Source organism: Ambystoma mexicanum, chromosome 10 (assembly GCF_040938575.1).
Source record: "Ambystoma mexicanum isolate Mex_15411 chromosome 10, UKY_AmexF1_1, whole genome shotgun sequence".
Lineage (NCBI taxonomy): Eukaryota > Metazoa > Chordata > Amphibia > Caudata > Ambystomatidae > Ambystoma > Ambystoma mexicanum.
In genome coordinates, this window is record NC_090932.1 from 309,669,386 (window position 1) to 309,690,435 (window position 21,050).

The window sequence follows — 21,050 nt, forward strand, 5'->3', positions numbered from 1 at the left end:
GAAGAGATCTTCTACTACGTCTTTGTGCAGGACCCATTCGTGTTCTTCTGGGAGGGAGTCTCTGCTTAGAGCATCCGCTAGGGAATTGAGCTCCCCTGAAACATGTTGCGATGACAGGAAGATGTTCCGTCTGAGTGCCCATATCCATATTTTCTGGGCAAGCTTGGACAGATTTGGCGAACGGGTCCCTCCTTGCTTGTTCAGATAGAACATGGCTGTCGTGCTGTCCGTCCTGATCTGCACCGACAAGTTTAGTAGATGGGGCTCGAACGCCTGCAGCGCTCGGAATACTGCCAGAAGCTCTAGCAGATTGATGTGGTTCTTGGCTACTGAGTGAGACCAGAGACCCTGAGCTGTGTGGTGGAGATGGTGAGCTCCCCACCCCGTCAGGCATGCATCTGTCGTCACCACTGCCTGTACTTCGGGATCGTAAAAGGGTTTCCCCTTTGCGAGATTCTCTCTTGTCCACCAGTGTAGGTTCTGTACGAGTGTTGGCGAAACGACCACTAGATCGTCCCACTGACCACTTGCCTGAGACCACTGTTTCGCCAACCATTCCTGCATGGGACGCATGCGCAGACACGCGTGGGGGACCAGGTAAATGCATGACGCCATCATGCCGAGTAACCGCATAGCTTTGCGTACTGTTATCTGTTGACCTGACTGATAATGCGGAATTTGCAGAAGTATGTTCCGAATTCTTTCTTCCGAAGGGAAGGTCAATCCTTTCTGAGTATCTAGGATAGCTCCTAGAAACTGTTTTGAGGTGCTTGGCACCAGACTTGACTTTTTCTCGTTGATGGAGAAGCCTAATTCGTGGAGGAGGTCGATGGTCCTCTGAATGTTTGACCTGCAGATTCCTGGGGTTTCCCCCGTTATGAGCCAGTCGTCCAGATAAGGGTACACTGGGATTGCCTCCCTGCGTAGGTGTGCAGCTGCCACCGCCAGTACCTTGGTGAATACCCTTGGTGTAGAAGCTATCCCGAAGGGCAGTACCTTGAATTGGTAGTGGCGACTGTCCACCTTGAAGCGCAAGTATTTTCTGTGCGCCGGGAGCATGGAAATATGAAAATAGGCATCTTTCATATCCAAGGTTGCCATGTAATCCCCCTTTTTTAGGAGTGGGATTACCTCTTGTAGTGGGGTCATACGGAATTTTTGGGGCTTGACATACTTGTTGGCAGGCCGTAAGTCCAAAACTGGACGCATTGTTAAATCTTTCTTTGGCACAAGGAAGTAAGTTGAATAGATACCCTTGTTTACCTGGTGTCCCGGGACGAGTTCTATCGCGTCCTTTTCTAGCAGAATGGCGATCTCCTCGAGGAGGATCTTCTGATGTTGTAAAGAGTGGACTTTTTGTCTTGGAGGATGGTTTAGGGGACGTTGCAGTAGTTCTATGCAGTACCCATTGGATACTGTTGACAGCACCCATCTGTCGGATGTTATCCCTTCCCATGCCTGGGTGAAACTTGATATTCGTCCCCCTACTGGGGTTGCATGGGAAGGGACCCTGAACTGAGCGTCACTGCTTTGGTGGAGGCGTGCCTCCTCCTTTACTGGGGCTGCCTCTGCCTCTACCACGTCCTCTTTTACTACCCCTACCATACGCCTGGGTAGACTGTTGTGAGCTGGTGTTCCACTGTGTACCCTGGGTGTGGGAGTAGCTATTTCCTCTATTGGAATTTTGGCCGCGGGGGCGACGAAAATTGCCATTCCCTCTTTGGTTAGGTGGTTTGGTAGTTAACTGGCCAAGGGATTTGAGGGTGTCGAATTCTTCCTTAGCGTTTTTTAGAGCGTCCTCGACTGCCTTCCCAAACAGGAGATCACTTTCCACTGGTTTGTCTAAGAGCGCAGCTTGTGTTTCTGCTTTGAATCCCGACTGCCTCAACCAAGCATGCCTTTTGATGACAGTCCCCTCTGCTATAAGTCTACCCGCATTGTCAGCGGCGTCCAGAGTTGCTTTTACAGTGCAGCCTGACACGTTCCTTCCTTCCGCACAAATGCGAGCTAGCTGGCTTTTAAGGGGTTCGGGAGCAGAGTCTATTAGTGCTGCCACTTCTTCCCACTGGTGACAGTTGTAGCTAGCCAACAGTGTGGTGGAATTCGCGATTCTGGCTTGGTAGGCTGCCGTGGAAGCTACTTTCCTGCCAAAACCATAAATTTTTTTACTTTCTTTGTCGGGGGGAGCCTCAGAGAGAGGAAGATAATGGTGTACCAGCTCTTTTGCGGGTGTTGGTTACTACTAGAGAGTCTGGCTTAAGTTGACCTCTAATATATAGGGGGTCCGACTGGGCTGCTTTAAACAGCTTCTCCACTCTCGGATTTACAGGTCTTGTCAGGTTTGGGTTGACAAGGGATGGTGCTATTCTGCGTTGAACAGATTTTAGGATGGGAATGGTCTGGGCTACTGGCTTCCTTTCCCCTATTAGTTCTTCCGCAAAGTCCCTTTCTTCCTGGACACCTTGTGTGTCTATGTGGAAGTGGTTAGCTGCCCGAAAGAGCAGTTCATTCAGGAGGGGCTGATTATCTATTGGGGAGTCAGACACTGGGGCTTCCCTTTCGACTGGTGAGTCCATTCTGAAAATATCTGGGCTATTTTCTGGCTCATCCTCGTCTTCGTCTTCGCCGTAATAATCTGATCCTGCAGGATCTTCTGGCGTGTCAATTTCCTGACCTTCTATCAGGGAAGAGTTTCCTTGGTCTGTAGGGAAGAGGTAAGAATAGGGTTGGACCTCGATGGGGTCTAAAGGCTTAAATGGTGTCTCGACCCGGGGTCTTTTATTTGAGGGGATAGGGTCCCCTGACCCTGAGGGAGAATCTTCCTGAGGGTTTAAAGCTAGGAGTTGTTCAGGGTGTCTTTCGAAAAAATTCGCCAAGGAAGACATCCTTGACATTACTCTGTCAATGTCCTCGCATGACCAGAGTTTTGAGCTTGGGGTGACCTTGCTGGGACTTTCTATGGATTGGCCCTGAGAAGACTTGGTCAGTTCTTTTGTAGTGGAGGACTGCAAGGGTTGTTTCCTTTGCTGTTTACCCCCTTCCCCGTGGGTGGAAGTGTGTTTCCCCTTTCCCTTATCTTTCGACGCCTGGCGTCGAGGATCGGAGGTGGAATCCCTGTCTTTCGAGCTAGCCTTCGAAACTGGCCCCTCTTTACTCCCAAGTGATGTACCCTTTTCCTGGGGTGCAGGCTGGGGGTGGAAGTCGTGTTCGTCTCCGGACGATTGATCTTCCGGGATATTAATGGTCGAGGCACTCTGTGCAAGTGTGGAGGCTTGCCTGACGTCGTGCGGCGACCTCGACCGGGACCGCCCAGAGGACGTCCTTTCGGACCGCTCCTTCTGTGCCTCTTTCCGAGGTTTCGACGACGTCGAATCTCGGGTGGATTTTTTGTGTTTAGCGTGTGTATGTGTAACGCTTTTGTCGCCGGGGGACTTCCCCATAGTCGCCGGGACGGACGACCTTCCGAGGCCGGGGACGTGCGTTCGGCTGTCCTTCGACGCCTTGGTGCCCTCGCCGTCCGAAAGTTCGGCGTCGCTGCCGTCGCTGAAGGTACCCTCCGCCTCCATAGCTGCTAGCTTGGCGTGGTGGGCCCAACGCTTGGTGGAGCGGTCCTTAAGAGTTTTGGCCTTAAACCTATTACAGGCCCTGCAACCCGTCTCGGGGTGGTCTCTGGGTAGGCAAAGGTTGCACGTAGCGTGCTTATCTACCCAAGGGTATTTCTTATTACACTTGGGGCAAAACTGAAAGGGCGTACCCTCCATACGCGCCTGTGGGCAGCGGGCAAGTGTGTGTAGGTAATAAGGTGTCGAGTGTGGAAGTGTACCACCCCCACTCTCCCTACTTGTAGGGCCGAGGCCAGCGGCCCAGGCCCGAGCCGAGGCGGAAGCCTCAAGGCCCAATCCGTCGGGTATTCGACGTTGATCTCCTCCCCGGTTCGGCGTCGAGATGTTGATCGACGAAAGGTTGGCCAAACGGGGCAAATTAGAATTAGTTTAGAGTGAAAATATGGCAAAGCCAGGGAACTCCGATGAAGTGCTTCCGACCAGAATGGCGGAAAAAAACAATCTGGGGATCCTAGACGCGTGAGGGATCATGGGTACAGGGGACGTCACACTAGGGTTAGTATTACTGGCACGCCCTGTGTCGACGCCCATTTTTCGACTTCGAAAAACAAACTGTAATACTCCGCAGCTTCCACTAGATGTCGGCCTATGCACAGCATGTGATCTAAGCAGATTCCACAAGCCTCAGAAATATATATATATATATATATATATATATATATATATATATATAATACATTACTCACCGTAATCGTATTTCTGATGCTTGTATCTGCTTAGATTCACATGCTGTGCATAGGCCGACATCTAGTGGAAGCTGCGGAGTATTAGTTTGTTTTTCGAAACTCGAAAATGGGCGTCGACACAGGGTGTGCCAGTAATACTATCCCTAGTGTGACGTCCACTGTACCCAAGATCCCTCACACATCTAGGATCCTCAGATTGTCTTTTTTCTGACATGAGGTAGCATGAGGAGTAGCGCGAGTACAGATAATCCAAGCAGATAGATAGAAAGGCAAGAACTACAAGCAACCATGCGCCTTCTCTCAGAGGGGAGGAAGGGTGGATCGCATGTGAATCTAAGCAGATACAAGCATCAGAAATACGATTACGGTGAGAAATGTATCCCTTCTGAGGCTTGTGGAATCTGCTTAGATCACATGCTGTGCATAGATTAGCGAGCAGTACCTGAAGGAGGTGGGATGTGAGAAGGGTCATGAGCAAATAAGTGTCTTAGAACCGCTTGTCCCACTTGTGTATCTGCCTTGGAATGGGTGTCAATGCAGTAATGCTGAGTAAAAGTGTGAATTGAGCTCCAAGTAGCTGCTTTGCAAATGGTGTCAAGGGGTACATTTGCAATGAAAGCCAGTGTGGCCCCAATGCCTCTAGTAGAGTGGGCTCTTGGCGTGAAAGGCAGAGTTCTTTTAGAGAGTGAGTAACACAGCTGGATACAGTTAATAATCCACTTTGAGATGGCACCTTTAGAGACGCAATCCCCCTCTCTGCCTGTAGCTACGGAGACAAACAGTTGATCTGTTTTCCTTAGCGGTCTGGTTTTATTCACATAGTAGAGGACCGCCCTACGCATATCTAGGGTGTGTAGTTTCACCTCAGCCGAGCTTTGAGGGTCCTGGAAGAAAGCCGGAAGCTCGATGGACTGGTTTACGTGGAATTTAGATATAAACTTAGGTGAGAACCTAGGGTGTGTGCGTAAAACCAGTTCGTCTTTATGGACAGTAAAGAAGGGATCCTGCACTGGCAGAGCCTGAATTTCACTGACCATTCTTATAGAAGTAATAGCTACTAAGAAGGCCGTTTTATAAGTCAGGTGTTTGAGACTGCTTTTATGCATGGGCTCGAAGGGGGGGCCCATGAGCTTAGATAGCACCACATTAAGGTCCCACCCTGGTGGTGGGTTCGAAATAAGAGGGTGAAGTCTCTTTACTCCTTCCATGAAGGCTTTAACTACTGGTACTTTCCACCACGAGACCTTGTTCTGGGAAGTGGTGTATGCCGACAGGGCTGCCAGGTGTACTTTCAGTGAGTTAAAAACCAATCCTGCATCTAGCAGGTGGAGCATGTAACAATAGTGGAAGGAGTGCAATCAACTGGGTTGATTTGTCTACTCTGGCACCAGATAACAAAACTCTTCCACTTGTCAAAGTAACAGTGCCTTGTGTTTGATTTCCTAGATTCCTTTAGGATATCCATACACCTCTGTGGTAAATTGAGATGTCCAAACTCTATGACCTCAGGAGCCATGCTGCCAGGTTCATTCAGTTGGGTTGCTGATGCACTGTTTGACCTTGGTGCTGGGACAGTAGGTTGTACCAGGCTGGAAGTTTGATGGGCTCGCACACCGCCATCCTGCGTAGGTGTGGGAACCACGGTTGTCTTGCCCACATGGGAGCAACTAGGACGAGCGTCATCGACTCTGTTCATCTTGTTCACCACCTTCCGGATGAGGAGTTGGTGCAAAAGCGTACGCAAACATCCCTGACCAGTTCATCCACAGGGCGTTCCCCTGGGAGTCTGGTTGGGGGAACCTGGATGCAAATCCTGGGCATTGTCTGTTTTCGCTTGTGGCGAATAAGTCTATAGTGAGGAAACACCACTGAGAGAAGATATCTTCTACGACCTCTCTGTGTAGAACCCATTCGTGTTCCTCTGGGAGGGATTCTCTGCTCAGAGCATCCGCTAGGGAATTGAGCTCCCCTGGAACATGTGATGACATGAAGATGTTCTGTCTGAGTGCCCATATCCAGATTTTCTGGGCAAGCTTGGACAGATTTGGCGAACGAGTCCCTCCTTGCTTGTTCAGATAGAACATGGCTGTTGTGCTGTCCGTCTGGATTTGCACTGACAGGTTTAGTAGGTGGGGCTCGAACGCTTGAAGCGCCCTGAATACTGCCAGAAGCTCTAGCAGGTTGATGTGGTTCTTGGCCACTGAGGGAGACCAGAGACCCTGAGCTGTGTGGTGGAGGTGGTGAGCTCCCCACCCCGTCAGACATGCATCGATAGTGACTAATGCCTGTACTCCGGGATTGTAAAAGGGTTCTCCCTGTGCAAGATTCTCTCTTGTCCACCAGTGAAGGCTTTGTACTAGTGTTGGCGAAATGACCACTAGATCGTCCCACTGACCACTTGCCTGAGACCACTGTTTCGCCAACCATTCCTGCATGGGACACATGCGCGCGTGGGGGACCAGGTAAATACATGGCGCCATCATGCCCAGTAAACGCATTGCTTTGCGTACTGTTATTTGGTGACCGGACTGATATTGCAGAATTTGCAGTAGTATATTCCGAATTCTTTCCTCTGAAGGAAAGGTCAACCCCTCTTGAGTATCTAGGATTGCTCCTAGGAACTGTTTGGAGGTGCTTGGCACCAGGCTTGACTTTTTCTCGTTTATTGAGAAGCCTAATTCGTGGAGGAGGTCGATAGTCCTTTGAATGTTTGTCCTGCAAATTACTGGGGTTTCCCCCGTTATGAGCCAGTCGTCCAGATAAGGGTACACCGGGATTGCCTCCCTGCATAGGTGTGCAGCCGCCACCGCCAGTACCTTGGTGAATACCCTTGGTGCCGAAGCGATCCCAAAGAGCAGTACCTTGAATTGGTAGTGCCGACTGTACACCTTGAAGCGCAAATACCTTCTGTGCGCTGGGAACATGGAAATATGAAAATAGGCATCTTTCATATCCAAGGTTGCCATGTAATCCCCCTTTTTTAGGAGGGGGATTACCTCTTGTAGCGTAGTCATACGAAACTTTTGGGGCTTGACATACTTGTTGGCAGGCCGCAAGTCCAATACTGGGCGCATTGTCAAATCTTTTTTTGGCACAAGGAAGTAAGTTGAATAAATACCCTTGTTTACCTGGTGTCCCGGGACAAGTTCTATTGTGTCCTTTGCTAGCAGAATGGCGATCTCCTCAAGGAGAATCTTCTGTTCTAAAGAGTGTACTCTTTGTCGTGGAGGATGGTTCCGGGGACGCTGCAGTAGTTCTATACAGTACCCTGTGGATACTGTTGACAGCACCCATCTGTCTGATGTGATCCCTTCCCAAGCCTGGGTGAAGTTGGAAATGCATCCCCCTACTGGGGTTCCGTGAGACGGGACCCTGAACTGAGCGTCACTGCTTTGGTGGAGGCGTGCCGCCTCCTTTGCTGGGGCTACCTCTACCTTTACCACGTCCTCTCCTATTACCCCTGCTGTAACCCTGGGTAGACTGTTGGCTGTTCCACTGTGTACCCTGCCCCTGGGAATAGTTAGATCCTCTCTGTGAATTTGGCCACGTGGGTGAAGAAAATTACTATTCCCTCTCTTGTTAGGGGGTTTATTGGTTAACTGGCCGAGTGTCTCGTATTCGTCCTTGGCATTCTTCAGTGCGTCCTCGACCGCCTTACCAAACAGATCGGCTTCCACCGGTTTGTCCAACAATGATGCCTGGGTTTCTGCTTTAAAACCAGACTGCCGTAACCACGCATGTCACTTGATAACAGTGCCTTCTACTATCAATCTACCTGCGTTGTCCGCGGCGTCAAAGGTTGATTTTAAAATGCAACCAGACACAGCTCTACCCTCTGCGGAAATCCGAGCTAACTGGCCCTTTAAGGGTTTCGGTGCAGAGGCTACGAGTGCCGCAACTTCTTCCCACTGATGGCAGTTGTAGCTGGCCAACAGGGTGGTGGAGTTTGCAATCCTTGCCTGATAGGTGGACGTTGAGGCTACTTTCCTGCCGAAACCATATCGTTTTTTGCTCTCCTTGTCTGGAGGAGCTTCGGACGATGACAAGGGTGCTCCAGCCCTCTTACGAGTTTTAGTGTCAACTAGGGAGTCTGGCTTCAGATGTCCTCTTATATAGAGAGGGTCAGACTGGGCTGCCCTGAAAAGTTTTTCAACTCTGGGATTGAATGCTCTGGTGAGGTTTGGGTTCACCAGGGACAGGTCTATTCTTCGCTGAATAGACTTGAGGATAGGGATGGTCTGGGCAACAGGCCTCCTTTCTCCTACTAACTCCTCGGCGAAGTCCCTCTCCTTCTGGACACCGTGGGTGTCAATATGGAAATGTTCTGCTGCACGTGCGAGAACCTCGTTCAGGAGGGGTTAGTTATCGACAGGGGAGTCGGTAACCGGGGGGCTTCCTTTTCTACCTGGGAATCTACTCTGCAGGTTTCAGGGTCCCCATAGTAGCCTGTCCCGGTGTGCTCTTCTACCATGCCAAAATCTTGGTCCTCACCAAAGGAAGTCTCTCCTTGATATAGTGAGTATGGTCGCGAGTATGGTTGTACCTCGAAGGGGTCTGTAGACCTCATCGGTGTCTCAAACCGGGGCTTCTTACTCGGGGGGATAGGATCATTAGAGCCTGAGGGTGTAGCCCCTTGTGGATCATATGAAAGGAAATGGTCTGGATTTTTATCGTAAAAGTCTGCCAAGGAAGACATCCTTGACATGACTATGTCATCACTGGACCATTATTTGGAACTGGGAATGACTCTCTCAGAAAGTTTTGGAGATTTATCTTGAGTAGATTTGCTCTTTGAAATATCAGCAGACCTGGTCTTGTCTGCCTGTTTAGGAGGAGTGGAGTGTTTTACAGGTGTGGAAGGGTGCAGAGGCTGCTTCTTCTGCTGTTTTCCCCCCTCCCCGTGAGTGGAAAAGTGTTTTCCCTGTCCCTTTGTGGCTCCGGAGGTTTTCGACGCCTGGCGTCGAGGATCAGGGGTAGAGTCCCTGTCCTTCGAACGTGGGGCCGTGCCTGCGGGCTCCGACTCCTGGAGTGCGGCCTGGTGGTGGAAGTCGTCTTCGCCTTCCGACGATCAAACTTCCGTTAGCCTAGGGAGCAAGGCACTCTTGGCAAGAGTGGATGATTGCCTGGAGTCATGCGGCGATCTCGAGCGCCCAGAGGACACCGATTCGGACCGTTCTGTCTGTGCCTCTTTCCGAGCACTCGACGTCGTCGAGTCTCGGTTGGACTTTTTGTGTTTAGTGTGGGTGGTGTGTGAAGCGCCTGTGTCGCCGGGGGTCTTCCCCATAGCCGCCCCGTCGGACGACCTTCCGAGGTCGGGGACCTGCGCTCGGCTGTCTTTCGACGCCGAAATGCCCTCGCCGTCTGAAAGCACGGCGACGCTGCCATCGCTGAAGGCACCCTCCACTGCCATGGCCGCCTGCCTGGCGTGGTGGGCCCAACGCTTCATCAAACGGTCCTTAAGTGTCTTAGGTTTAAACCTACTACACGCTCTGCAGTTCGCTTTGGGGTGGTCCCTCGGCAAGCAGAGATTGCACGTGGCATGCCTGTCGACCCAAGGGTATTTGCGATTGCACTTGGGGCAGAATTGAAAAGGGGTACCCTCCATACGCACCTTGAGGCAGCGGGCTGTTAAGTGCAGGACATGTATAAGGTATACCTATATACCAAGAGTGTAGAGCATGTCCAACCCCCCACTCTCCCTACTTGCAGGGCCGAGGCCAGAGGCCTTCCAAGGCCCAAATCCATCGTGCAGCAGCCGGCGGCCGATTTCTTCTCCAGCCGGCATCGAGTATCGAAGTTCGACGTTGGGAAGTGGAAGGATGTCAATTAATCAATATTTTAGCAAAAGTATGGCTAAGGCCAGGGGACTCTGCAAAATGCTTCCGACCAGTATGGCGGAAAAAAACAATCTGAAGATCCTAGACGCGTGAGGGATCTTGGGTACAGTGGACGTCACACTAGGGATAGTATTACTGGCACGCCCTGTGTTGACGCCCATTTTCGAGTTTCGAAAAACAAACTAATACTCTGCAGCTTCCACTAGATGTCGGCCTATGCACAGCATGTGATCTAAGCAGATTCCACAAGCCTCAGAAGGGATACATTACTCACCGTAATCGTATTTCTGATGCTTGTATCTGCTTAGATTCACATGCTGTGCATAGGCCGACATCTAGTGGAAGCTGCGGAGTATTACAGTTTGTTTTTCGAAAGTCGAAAATGGGCGTCGACACAGGCGTGCCAGTAATACTATCCCTAGTGTGACGTCCACTGTACCCAAGATCCCTCACGCGTCTAGGATCCTCAGATTGTATTTTTTCTGACATGAGGAAGCATGAGGAGTAGCGTGAGTACAGATAATCCAAGCAGATACAGAAAGGTAAGACTACAAGTAATCATGCGCCTTCTCTCGGAGGGGAGGAAGGGTGGGTCGCATGTGAATCTAAGCAGATATAAGCATCAGAAATACGATTACGGTGAGTAATGTATCCCTTCTGAGGCTTGTGGAATCTGCTTAGATCACATGCTGTGCATAGATTAGCGAGCAGTACCAGAAGAAGGAGGTGGGATGTGAGAAGGGTCATGAGCAAACAGGTGTCTTAGAACCGCTTGTCCCACTTGTGTATCTGTCTTGGAATGAGTGTCAATGCAGTAATGCTGAGTAAAAGTGTGAATAGAGCTCCAAGTAGCTGCTTTGCAAATGGTGTCGAGGGGAACATTTGCAATGAAAGCCAGAGTGGCACCAATGCCTCTAGTAGAGTGGGCCCTTGGCGTAAAAGGCAGAGTCTTTTCAGAAAGAGAGTAACACAGCTGTATACAGTTGATAATCCACTTCGAGATAGCGCCCTTAGAGACGCGATCCCCCTCTCTGCCTGTAGCTACGGAGACAAACAGTTGATCTGTTTTCCTTAGCGGTCTGGTTTTATTTACATAGTATAGGACCGCCCTACGCACATCTAGGGTGTGTAGTTTCACCTCAGCCGAGCCTTGCGGGTTTTGGAAGAAAGCCGGAAGCTCGATGGACTGGTTTACATGGAACTTGGATATGAATTTAGGTGAGAACCTAGGGTGTGTGCGTAAAACCAGTTTGTCCTTGTGGATAGTAAAGAAAGGATCCTGCACTGACAGAGCCTGAATTTCACTGACTCTTCTTATGGAGGTAATGGCTACTAAGAAGGCCGTTTTATAAGTCAGGTGTTTGAGACTACTTTTATGCATGGGTTCGAATGGGGGTCCCATGAGCTTAGCTAGCACCACGTTGAGGTCCCATCCTGGCGGTGGGTAGGAGGGTGAAGTCTCTTTACTCCTTCCATGAAGGCTTTAACCACCGGTACTTTCCACCACGAGACCCTGTTATGGGATGTGGTGTAAGCCGAGAGGGCTGCCAGGTGTACTTTCAGCGAGTTAAAAACCAACCCTGCATCCAGCAGGTGGAGCATGTATGTTACAACGTTGGAAGGAGTGCAATCAACCGGGTTGATTTGTTTATTCTGGCACCAGATAACGAATCTTTTCCACTTATCAAAGTAACAGTGCCTTGTATTTGGTTTCCTGGACTCCTTTAGAATGTCCATACACCTCTGTGGTAATTTGAGATGTCCAAACTCTATGACTTCAGGAGCCATGCTGCTAGGTTCATAGAGTTGGGTTCCTGATGAACTGTTTGACCCTGTTGCTGGGACAGTAGGTTGTCCCAGGCTGGGAGTCTGATGGGCTCGCACACCGCCATCCTGCGTAGGTGTGGAAACCATGGTTGTCTCGCCCACATGGGAGCAACTAGGATGAGCGTCATCGATTCCTTGTTCATCTTGTACACCACCTTCCTGATGAGAGGAGTTGGTGGAAAAGCGTACGCAAACATCCCTGACCAGTTCATCCACAGGGCATTCCCAAGTTCAGTAGATGGGGCTCGAACGCTTTTAGCGCTCGGAATACTGCCAGAAGCTCTAGCAGATTGATGTGGTTCTTGGCTACTGAGTGAGACCAGAGACCCTGAGCTGTGTGGTGGAGATGGTGAGCTCCCCACCCAGTCAGGCATGCATCTGTAGTCACCACGGCTTGTACTTCGGGATCGTAAAAGGGTTTCCCCTTTGCGAGATTCTCTCTTGTCCACCAGTGTAGGCTCTGTACGAGTGTTGGCGAAACGACCACTAGATCGTCCCACTGACCACTTGCCTGAGACCACTGTTTCGCCAACCATTCCTGCATGGGACGCATGCGCAGACGCGCGTGGGGGACCAGGTAAATGCATGACGCCATCATGCCCAGTAACCGCATAGCTTTGCGTACTGTTATCTGTTGACCTGACTGATAATGCGGAATTTGCAGAAGTATATTCCGAATTCTCTCTTCCGAAGGGAAGGTCAATCCTTTCTGAGTATATAGGATAGCTCCTAGAAACTGTTTTGAGGTGCTTGGCACCAGACTTGACTTTTTCTCGTTGATAGAGAAGCCTAATTCGTGGAGGAGGTCGATAGTCCTCTGAATGTTTGACCTGCAAATTCCTGGGGTTTCCCCCGTTATGAGCCAGTCGTCCAGATAAGGGTACACCGGGATTGCCTCCCTGCGTAGGTGTGCAGCTGCCACCGCCAGTACCTTGGTGAATACCCTTGGTGCTGAAGCTATCCCGAAGGGCAGTACCTTGAATTGGTAGTGGCGACTGTCCACCTTGAAGCGCAAGTACTTTCTGTGCGCTGGGAGCATGGAAATATGAAAATAAGCATCTTTCATATCCAAGGTTGCCATGTAATCCCCCTTTTTTAGGAGGGGGATTACCTCTTGTAGCGTGGTCATACGGAATTTTTGGGGCTTGACATACTTGTTGGCAGGCCGTAAGTCCAATACTGGGCGCATTGTCAAATCTTTCTTTGGCACAAGGAAGTAAGTTGAATAGATACCCTTGTTTACCTGGTGTCCTGGGACGAGTTCTATCGCGTCCTTTTCTAGCAGAATGGCGATCTCCTCGAGAAGGATCCTTTGATGCTCTAGGGAGTGCACTCTTTGTCGTGGAGGATGGTTCCGGGGACGCTGCAGTAGTTCTATACAATATCCTGCGGATACTGTTGACAGCACCCATCTGTCTGAGGTGATCCCTTCCCAAGCCTGGGTGAAGGTGGAAATGCGTCCCCCTACTGGGGTTGCGTGACAAGGGACCCTGAACTGAGCGTCACTGTTTTGGTGGAGGCGTGCCACCTCCCTTGTTGGGGCTGCCTCTGCCTCTTCCACGACCTCTCTTGTTACCCCTGCCGTAACTCTGGGTAGACTGCTGGTTGTTATTCCATTGTGTACCCTGTCCCTGGGCATAGTTGCCTCTTTGTGAATTTTGGCCGCGTGGGCGACGAAAATTACTGTTCCCCCTCTGGTTAGGGGGTTTGTTGGTAAGCTGGCCAAGGGATTTGAGAGTCTCATATTCATCTTTGGCATTTTTAAGTGCGTCTTCGACCGCTTTCCCAAACAATAGGTCGGGTTCCACTGGCTTGTCTATTAAAGAAGCCTGGGTTTCTGTCTTGAATCCCGACTGCCGTAACCACGCATGTCTCTTGATAACAGTACCTTCTGCTATCAATCTCCCTGCGTTGTCAGCGGCGTCGAAAGTTGCTTTTAAAATGCAACCAGACACGGCTCTCCCCTCTGCCGAGATCCGAGCCAGCTGGCTCTTTAACGGTTCTGGAGCAGAGGCAATGAGCGCCGCGACTTCTTCCCATTGATGGCAGTTGTAACTAGCCAACAGGGTGGTGGAATTCGCAATCCTTGCTTGGTAGGCGGACGTTGAGGCTACCTTCCTGCCAAACCCGTAAAGTTTTTTGCTCTCCTTGTCGGGAGGAGCTTCTGATGAAGATAAGGGCGTGCCAGCCCTTTTTCTAGTGTTGGTAACCACTAGGGAATCTGGTTTAAGATGTCCCCTTATATACAGAGGGTCAGACTCGGCTGCCCGGAAAATCTTTTCAATTCTGGGGTTGACAGCTCTGGTGAGGTTAGGATTCACCAGGGAAGGCTCTATTCTTCGTTGGATGGATTTGAGGATAGGGATGTCTGAGCGACCGGTCTCCTCTCTCCTACAAACTCCTCCGCGAAGTCCCTTTCCTCCTGTACACCGTGGGTGTCGATGTGGAAATGTTCCGCTGCTCGAGCGAGAACCTCGTTAAGGAGGGGCTGGTTATCAACTGGAGAGTCGGTAACTGGGGCTTCGCTTTGTGCTGGGGAATCTATTCTGTAAATTTTCTGCTCATCTTCTCCCTCCTCCAGGTCCTCATCATCTGCATAGTAATCTGTCCCGGTTTGTTCTTCCATAATTTCAAACTCCTGGTCCTCTTCAAGGAAAACTTGTCCCTGGTAACTGGGGAGTGGAGTAGAATATGGAGTGGAGTAAGGTTGAACCTCGAAGGGTTCAGGTCTTTCGAACCGGGGCTTTTTACTTAGCGGGATAGGATCGGAGGAGCCTGAGGGTGTGGCCCCTTGAGGGTTATATGAAAGAAAATGTTCTGGGTTCTTATCATAAAAATCAGCCAGGGAAGACATCCTAGACATAACCCTGTCTATGTCTTCACTGGACCATTCCCTGGAACAGGGTATTACCTTAGTAGGTGTTGATTTATGGGACTTTTCAAGGGTAGACTTGTGTTTGCTTGTCTGCCTAGGGTGAGAGGATGGCTTTACAGGAGTGGAAGGCTGTGCTTTCCGCTGTTTCCCCCCCTCCCCGTGCGTGGAAAAATGTTTTCCCTGTCCCTTGGAGGCCCCAGAGACTTTCGACGCCTGGCGCCGAGGGTCTGGAGAGGTATCTGTGTGCTTCGGGCGTGGGGCCTCACTGGTGTTAACCGCGGTCTCGGTATCTTGGAGCGCGGCCTGGGGGTGGAAGTCGTCTTCGTCTCCCGACGATCGAACTTCCGTTAATGTGTGTAGCGAGGCACTCTTGGCAAGAGTGGATGATTGCCTTGCGTCGTGAGGTGATCTCGATCGAGAGCGCCCAGAGGACACCGAGTCGGACCGTTCTTTTTGTGCCTCTTTCCGGGAAGTCGACGTCGTCGAGGTCCGGTTGGTCTTAGTGTGTTTAGTGTGTGTTAGGTGTGTAGCGCTTGCGTCGCCGGGGGTCTTCCCCATAGCCGCCCTGCCGGACGACCTTCCGAGGTCGGGGACCTGCGCTCGCCGGCTGTCTTTCGACGCCATAATGCCCTCGCCGTCCGAAAGTACGGCGTCGCTGCCATCGCTGAAGGCGCCCTCCGCTGCCATGGCTTCCTGCCTGGCGTGGTGGGCCCAACGCTTTGTCGAACGGTCCTTAAGTGTCTTAGGTTTAAACCTACTACACGCTCTGCAGTTCGCTTCGGGGTGATCCCTCGGCAAGCAGAGATTGCACGTGTCGTGCCTGTCGACCCAAGGGTATTTGCGATTGCACTTGGGGCAGAATTGAAAAGGGGTACCCTCCATACGCACCTTAAGGCAGCGGGCTGCTAAGTGTAGGAATATATAAAATGTAACTATATATCAAGAGTGAAGAGTATGTACCACCCCCCACTCTCCCTACTTGTAAGGGCCGAGGCCAGCGGCCTACTAGGCCCGGGCCGAGGCCAGCGGCCTTCCGAGGCCCAGATCCGTCGTGCAGCAGTCGACGGTCGATGACTTCTCCAGCCGTCGTCGAGGTCGAGGGTCGACGTAGGGGTGGGGAAGGGAATGAATAAGAATTATAATTATAATAACAGCAAAAGTATGGCTAAGGCCAGGGAACTCCGCAAGATGCTTCCGACCAGTATGGCGGAAAAAAACAATCTGAGGATCCTAGACGCGTGAGGGATCTTGGGTACAGTGGACGTCACACTAGGGATAGTATTACTGGCATGCCTGTGTCGACGCCCATTTTCGACTTTCGAAAAACAAACTGTAATACTCCGCAGCTTCCACTAGATGTCGGCCTATGCACAGCATGTGATCTAAGCAGATTCCACAAGCCTCAGAAATATATATATATATGGGTTGTGGGGGGGTTTCCCCCCGCATATATGTAACAATTGACCTTCACAATTCGGTCAATTGTGCAAAGGTCAATTGTAGTTCGAACAATTCGTATACATCCAAATAAATGTATATTCTTTTACTTGAAAGCCTTGAGTCAGTGTTTGCCTGAATCATAGTAATTGCGGTCCTTTGTTTAACTATCTGATACTGCTCACTTACTCTTGAAATCCGTCTGGCAGCTCAGCCACTGCTACCACTTTAACTGTGTAGTACAGGCTTGTACCAAAGGTGAAATTGTAATGTCACTTGTAGTCTTAATTGCGTGTGGGGTTCCCAAAGGGTACTGCATACAGTTCTGCCCAACACTCCCCCACTCTCCCTACTGTAAAGGGCTGAGGCCCAGTGATCTCTGTGTATGCCGCAGTCACTGTTTGTCGAGAAGAGCTTGTCGTCGAAACAAAAACTTTTTTCTGTTACTGAGGATTCCCAGCGTGAGGAAGGGGAATATTCATGAGCATGTGAATCCATGCCAGACCCCATGCTGGAGAATAGGCATGGTCTAAAAGTAAAGGAGTGTATGAGCTCCCCCGCTCACCCTACTGTAAAGGGCGGAGGCCCAGGGATGCCTGTGTATGCCACAGTCACTGTTCGTCGAGAATGGATCCGTCCGTCCAGAGCATCCGGAGTAGTTCTTGGAAGCGGCAGAAAGAAAGAATAGATAACCAACACGACCAGTTGACGTCCCTTTGAGTTTGTTAGGCAGAATCCTGTGCAGTGTCCTTAGGGACCACTACACACAACTAAGACTACAGGTGGTAATACAAGTTTTACCTTTGGTACAAGCCTGTACTACTAAGGTTTAGTGGTAGCAGTAGCAGAGCAGCCAGGCTTATCTCAAGAGTATATGAGCAGTAGCAGAGATTACACAAAGGGACCACAATTACTGTGACTCAAGAAAACACTGACTCAAGGTTTCAGGAAAAAAATATAAGTACATTTATTTTAAAACCATCAGTTATAAACACAACACCTCTATTAAACTGTAAACAAAACCACACGTTAAATATACTACAACTAACCAATTCACTTTGTACAGTAAGTCTCAAGGTAAGTACCCTGTGTTTGGATGAGCCGGTGTTATGAACAAAACATGATACCGCAGATACGGTTGCGATCACTTTTTGACAGTTCGGTCTACTAAATAAACACGTATCCGTGACATGAAATGCTACTGGGGCAAAAACACACTTCGCACCTCAGATACCCAGAGGGAGTTGGAGGCAAAAATCACAGGCAATATTTAGGTTAGGTAGACAGTATCGAGAAACACTCAGAAACAGGAGTTCAAAAGTCAAAGGGTCGGAGCCAGGTTTAGATGACACCGGAGGCCTGTGCCGAAGATCACACTGTTACAGTTCATTATTCCGTATAGTCCAAGCGTAATTGAATATTGTCAATGTTCGGAAGCAAAGGTTTTAAGAAGGAGGGAAGACAAGGACGAGCCTTGGAGATGAAGAAAAGGGATTCACCTAGTTTCCTCGAGTAGAACATAGTACCTTATTTCCACTATGCAGCTGGAGCCCTGGTAGTTGTTCCCGTTGGTTTCCCGCAGACCCACGATTCCTGGAGCTTCGTTGTGAAGGAGGACTTCTGAAGGGGGTCTGCACCACACATGGATGAAGCCGGCAGCAGCGACAACGAAAAGATGTGCTCCTTAAAAACAGGAGAGGCTCAGCAGGTGGCTATCCAGACCACTACAGCAGTGTGCATCGATTTCGACCACGGCGGAGATGTCTGGCTGTAGAAGATGAGCTGGTTATCCCCACCAGGCTCAAGGAAAAACGACTCCGGACTGGATCTCCTCTTAGTCATCGAAGGGTAGATAGCTCAGGACTGCAGCAGGGCTTCACTGGGACAGGGTAGTTGCAGCAGCCGTCGTTCTCTCCTCTTCTCTTCGGTTCCTTGTAGTTCCAGAGGCGACTGACTTCTAGCCCAAGAGACTTGCCTTTTATGCGCAAATCTCTCATTCACACAGCCTGGCTGTCAATCACGCAGCAGGTGGATTGTCCAGACGGGACAACCACCTCAGCCAATCATGGCAAAGTGCAACTTGTTTCCTAGGATACCCTGTGCAGGGGGCGACTACACCCCTCCCTCACATTCAGCCCACCTAGACACCCAGGCGCCTTGAGGAGGGCTTCTCTGTAGAAGCCCGCCAAAAAGACTGAACAAAGAAGGCACACCTAGTTTGCCGCGCAAAGTAAAACACAAGAAGGACTTTAACAATAAGAAATGGCGAATAAACCCAACCGGAGCCAAAAGAAAGACGATTTGGTCAAGCGGGTTTATGTTTGAGGCTAATCTAATAACCAAGAACAGTACCACGGTTATCTAATATAATCGCGGTAGAAAAGGTAGGGTAGATACCACTGCCACCAGCCAAGTCTTAATGTTAAAAGAGCAAAACAATGCTCAGGGAGGTACAGACAGAAAAGGGGTACCAATTAGCCCTTTCCAGTACGCCATGTAAGATGGGGTGTACTGGGTCTGTGGTAAAAATGAATATGTAAAGTAAATGGCAACTTTACTTTTCTCTGGGGGACAGTAGTCCGCCCCAGCGAAATGGAGTCAGAGGGAAGTCTAAAAGGCAACCCTGGGTTACTAATCTAAAGGTGCTGTGTAACCCGCACAAGAACAGGGGCACCTGGAGTGGTGTGCTCCGGTGCCCAAGATCACACAATGATTAAAACACATAGGTCAAAACACATGTAAGAGTGGAAAAAGATGTACACTCTTACCAGGTGGAAAAAATAAACTCCAGAAATCCAGCAAAGCTGCTGGGGGACTCACTAGGTGAGGGAAATTAGCCCTAGAAGGAGAATGCTCCCTAACAGAGTTTTGAAAACAAACCATGCAATATCACCCAATGTATACATTACTGTCAACATTCAATTATTGTGTGGTCCTGTGTGTGGACTCATTGTGGGCCCCTGATCCCACTCTCACTCTCCTGAGAATAACCCTGGACTTCTCCCTATTGCTACTTTGATTGGCCTTTGGCAAACCTGTCAGAATTCCCTGTTCACTATTAGGGTGGTCTACACTAGTCCACATTCTAGAAATGCATCTCAACAAGCCTCCACCCTACCCTTGGAGGTGGTGCCACAGGATGAGTCTCCACTGGAGGGGCATACGTGTCCCCCAATACCATCCCGCCCACCTCCTGGCTCACCTTCTGTTCCTGGAAATAGTTATTTCCAATCGCAGACATATGGGTAATTGCTTTTTAAGGCAAGAATGAAATGCCAAAGCCTGGTTCCCTGAAAAACAAACCAAAAAAAGATCAGCACACCAGATGGCGGCTCGGAGAGCTAATAGCGATAAATAACACTTTCATGGCTGACCAGGGCTGGAAAGCTGAGCTTGAGCCTTTATCTACCCGTCTCCTGCTCGAGGACCGTTAGCAGCCGTGCCTTCCCTCTCTAAAGTGCTATTTATTACTGTATTGAAAACAGTTATCAATAACAGGCAAGGACCATATTGTCCACCTGAAGTTGAGAATTAACCTGCTTGCTGCAACACCATAAAACTGAGGCTAGGACATTCCTTTAAGATTGTGAATGTTTTGATTTATGAAAGTTCTGAAATTCTCCTTCCACAGCAAATGATGGGTCAAACATACAATATACGGGACAATGCCCTGTGCAACCCTGAATGCATAGAGCCTTGCACTGAAAACTGTTTTCAGAGCATTTTTATCATAGCTATTTATTTATTGGTGTGCATTCATGCAGCTAACCTTTAACATTCTACAGACACTCTCCTCACTAATGTCTTTCTTCCGGGGTACATAAACATTTATTGTTGCTCATTTTATTTCTTGGGTACAAATAACTTTTGTTAACATTAAACATATTAGTACAACATGGTTAATCAAATAAGAATGTTAGCTAATCAAGAACATTTTAATTAACAAACTTAATTTTTTTAAAACTAATTTATGTCTCGCAAAGAAACATTTCAAAGATTGTCTTCCTACTGTGAAAATAGATGCAAAGATATGGATTTATGATAAACCAATAACAGTGTGGGGAGAATGCTTACAGTAATAAAAGAACGTCACAGACTTAAATGGCTTCCTTCATATTTTATAGATTCAAAATCCTAAATCGGCTTCAAAGATATTTAGGACCGTCAGACTACGTATGAACATTAACAGGTCATTTTCTGGAGGCCGATATGCCAGAATGCACATGTACATAGTTCAAGTTGAGTAACTACTACTCTCTGAAAATAAGTTAAACTTTCTGTTCAGTGCAATGGAAATTTCTATTGCAGGAGTGTGGTGGAGTGGATAATATCAAGTAAGCGCTTTAAGCAAATGTGTGAGAGTCTGGGTGATGTTAGTTTGAAAGGAGTGGTGTATGCGGCAGGGTAGACAGCTGGTCAAGTAATTGAATGCAGGTGATGATGGGGTGTTCTATGGATATTGGTAAGTCATACATAAGATATACATATAGACACACATGTAACATGGCACCCTGAGGTACAGTTGGTTTGTGAGCCTTACCAGAAGTTTAGGTGGCACTGGGCCAGAGGTGAAGGGCATTCTTCCCCACAACTTCATGAGGTCACCCAGAGGTTGAAAGCTGTCATCACACGCTCTTCTTACCAACAAGGACATTGTAAAGTACCCAGCTTGGCACCATTCTGCCATCTCCTGATTACTGAAGGGACCTGCAGTGTCACAAGATACAGGTTACAGTTTAGCTCTTAATGATAAAGTTAAAAATAA

At 49.3% G+C, this 21,050-nt stretch overlaps 1 protein-coding gene across 5 annotated transcripts in view; it reads right to left on the bottom strand.

Annotated features, from left to right (window-relative positions):
- The window catches only part of GIGYF2 (GRB10 interacting GYF protein 2), a 2,415,541-nt gene that overhangs the window by 990,718 nt on the left and 1,403,773 nt on the right, over nt 1-21,050 (bottom strand). For all 5 annotated transcript variants that reach the window (XM_069617902.1, XM_069617899.1, XM_069617900.1 and 2 more), the window contains one exon: nt 20,826-20,992. In XM_069617902.1, coding sequence (XP_069474003.1) covers nt 20,826-20,992 — 167 coding nt within the window. The remainder of the gene's footprint in view (nt 1-20,825; nt 20,993-21,050) is intronic.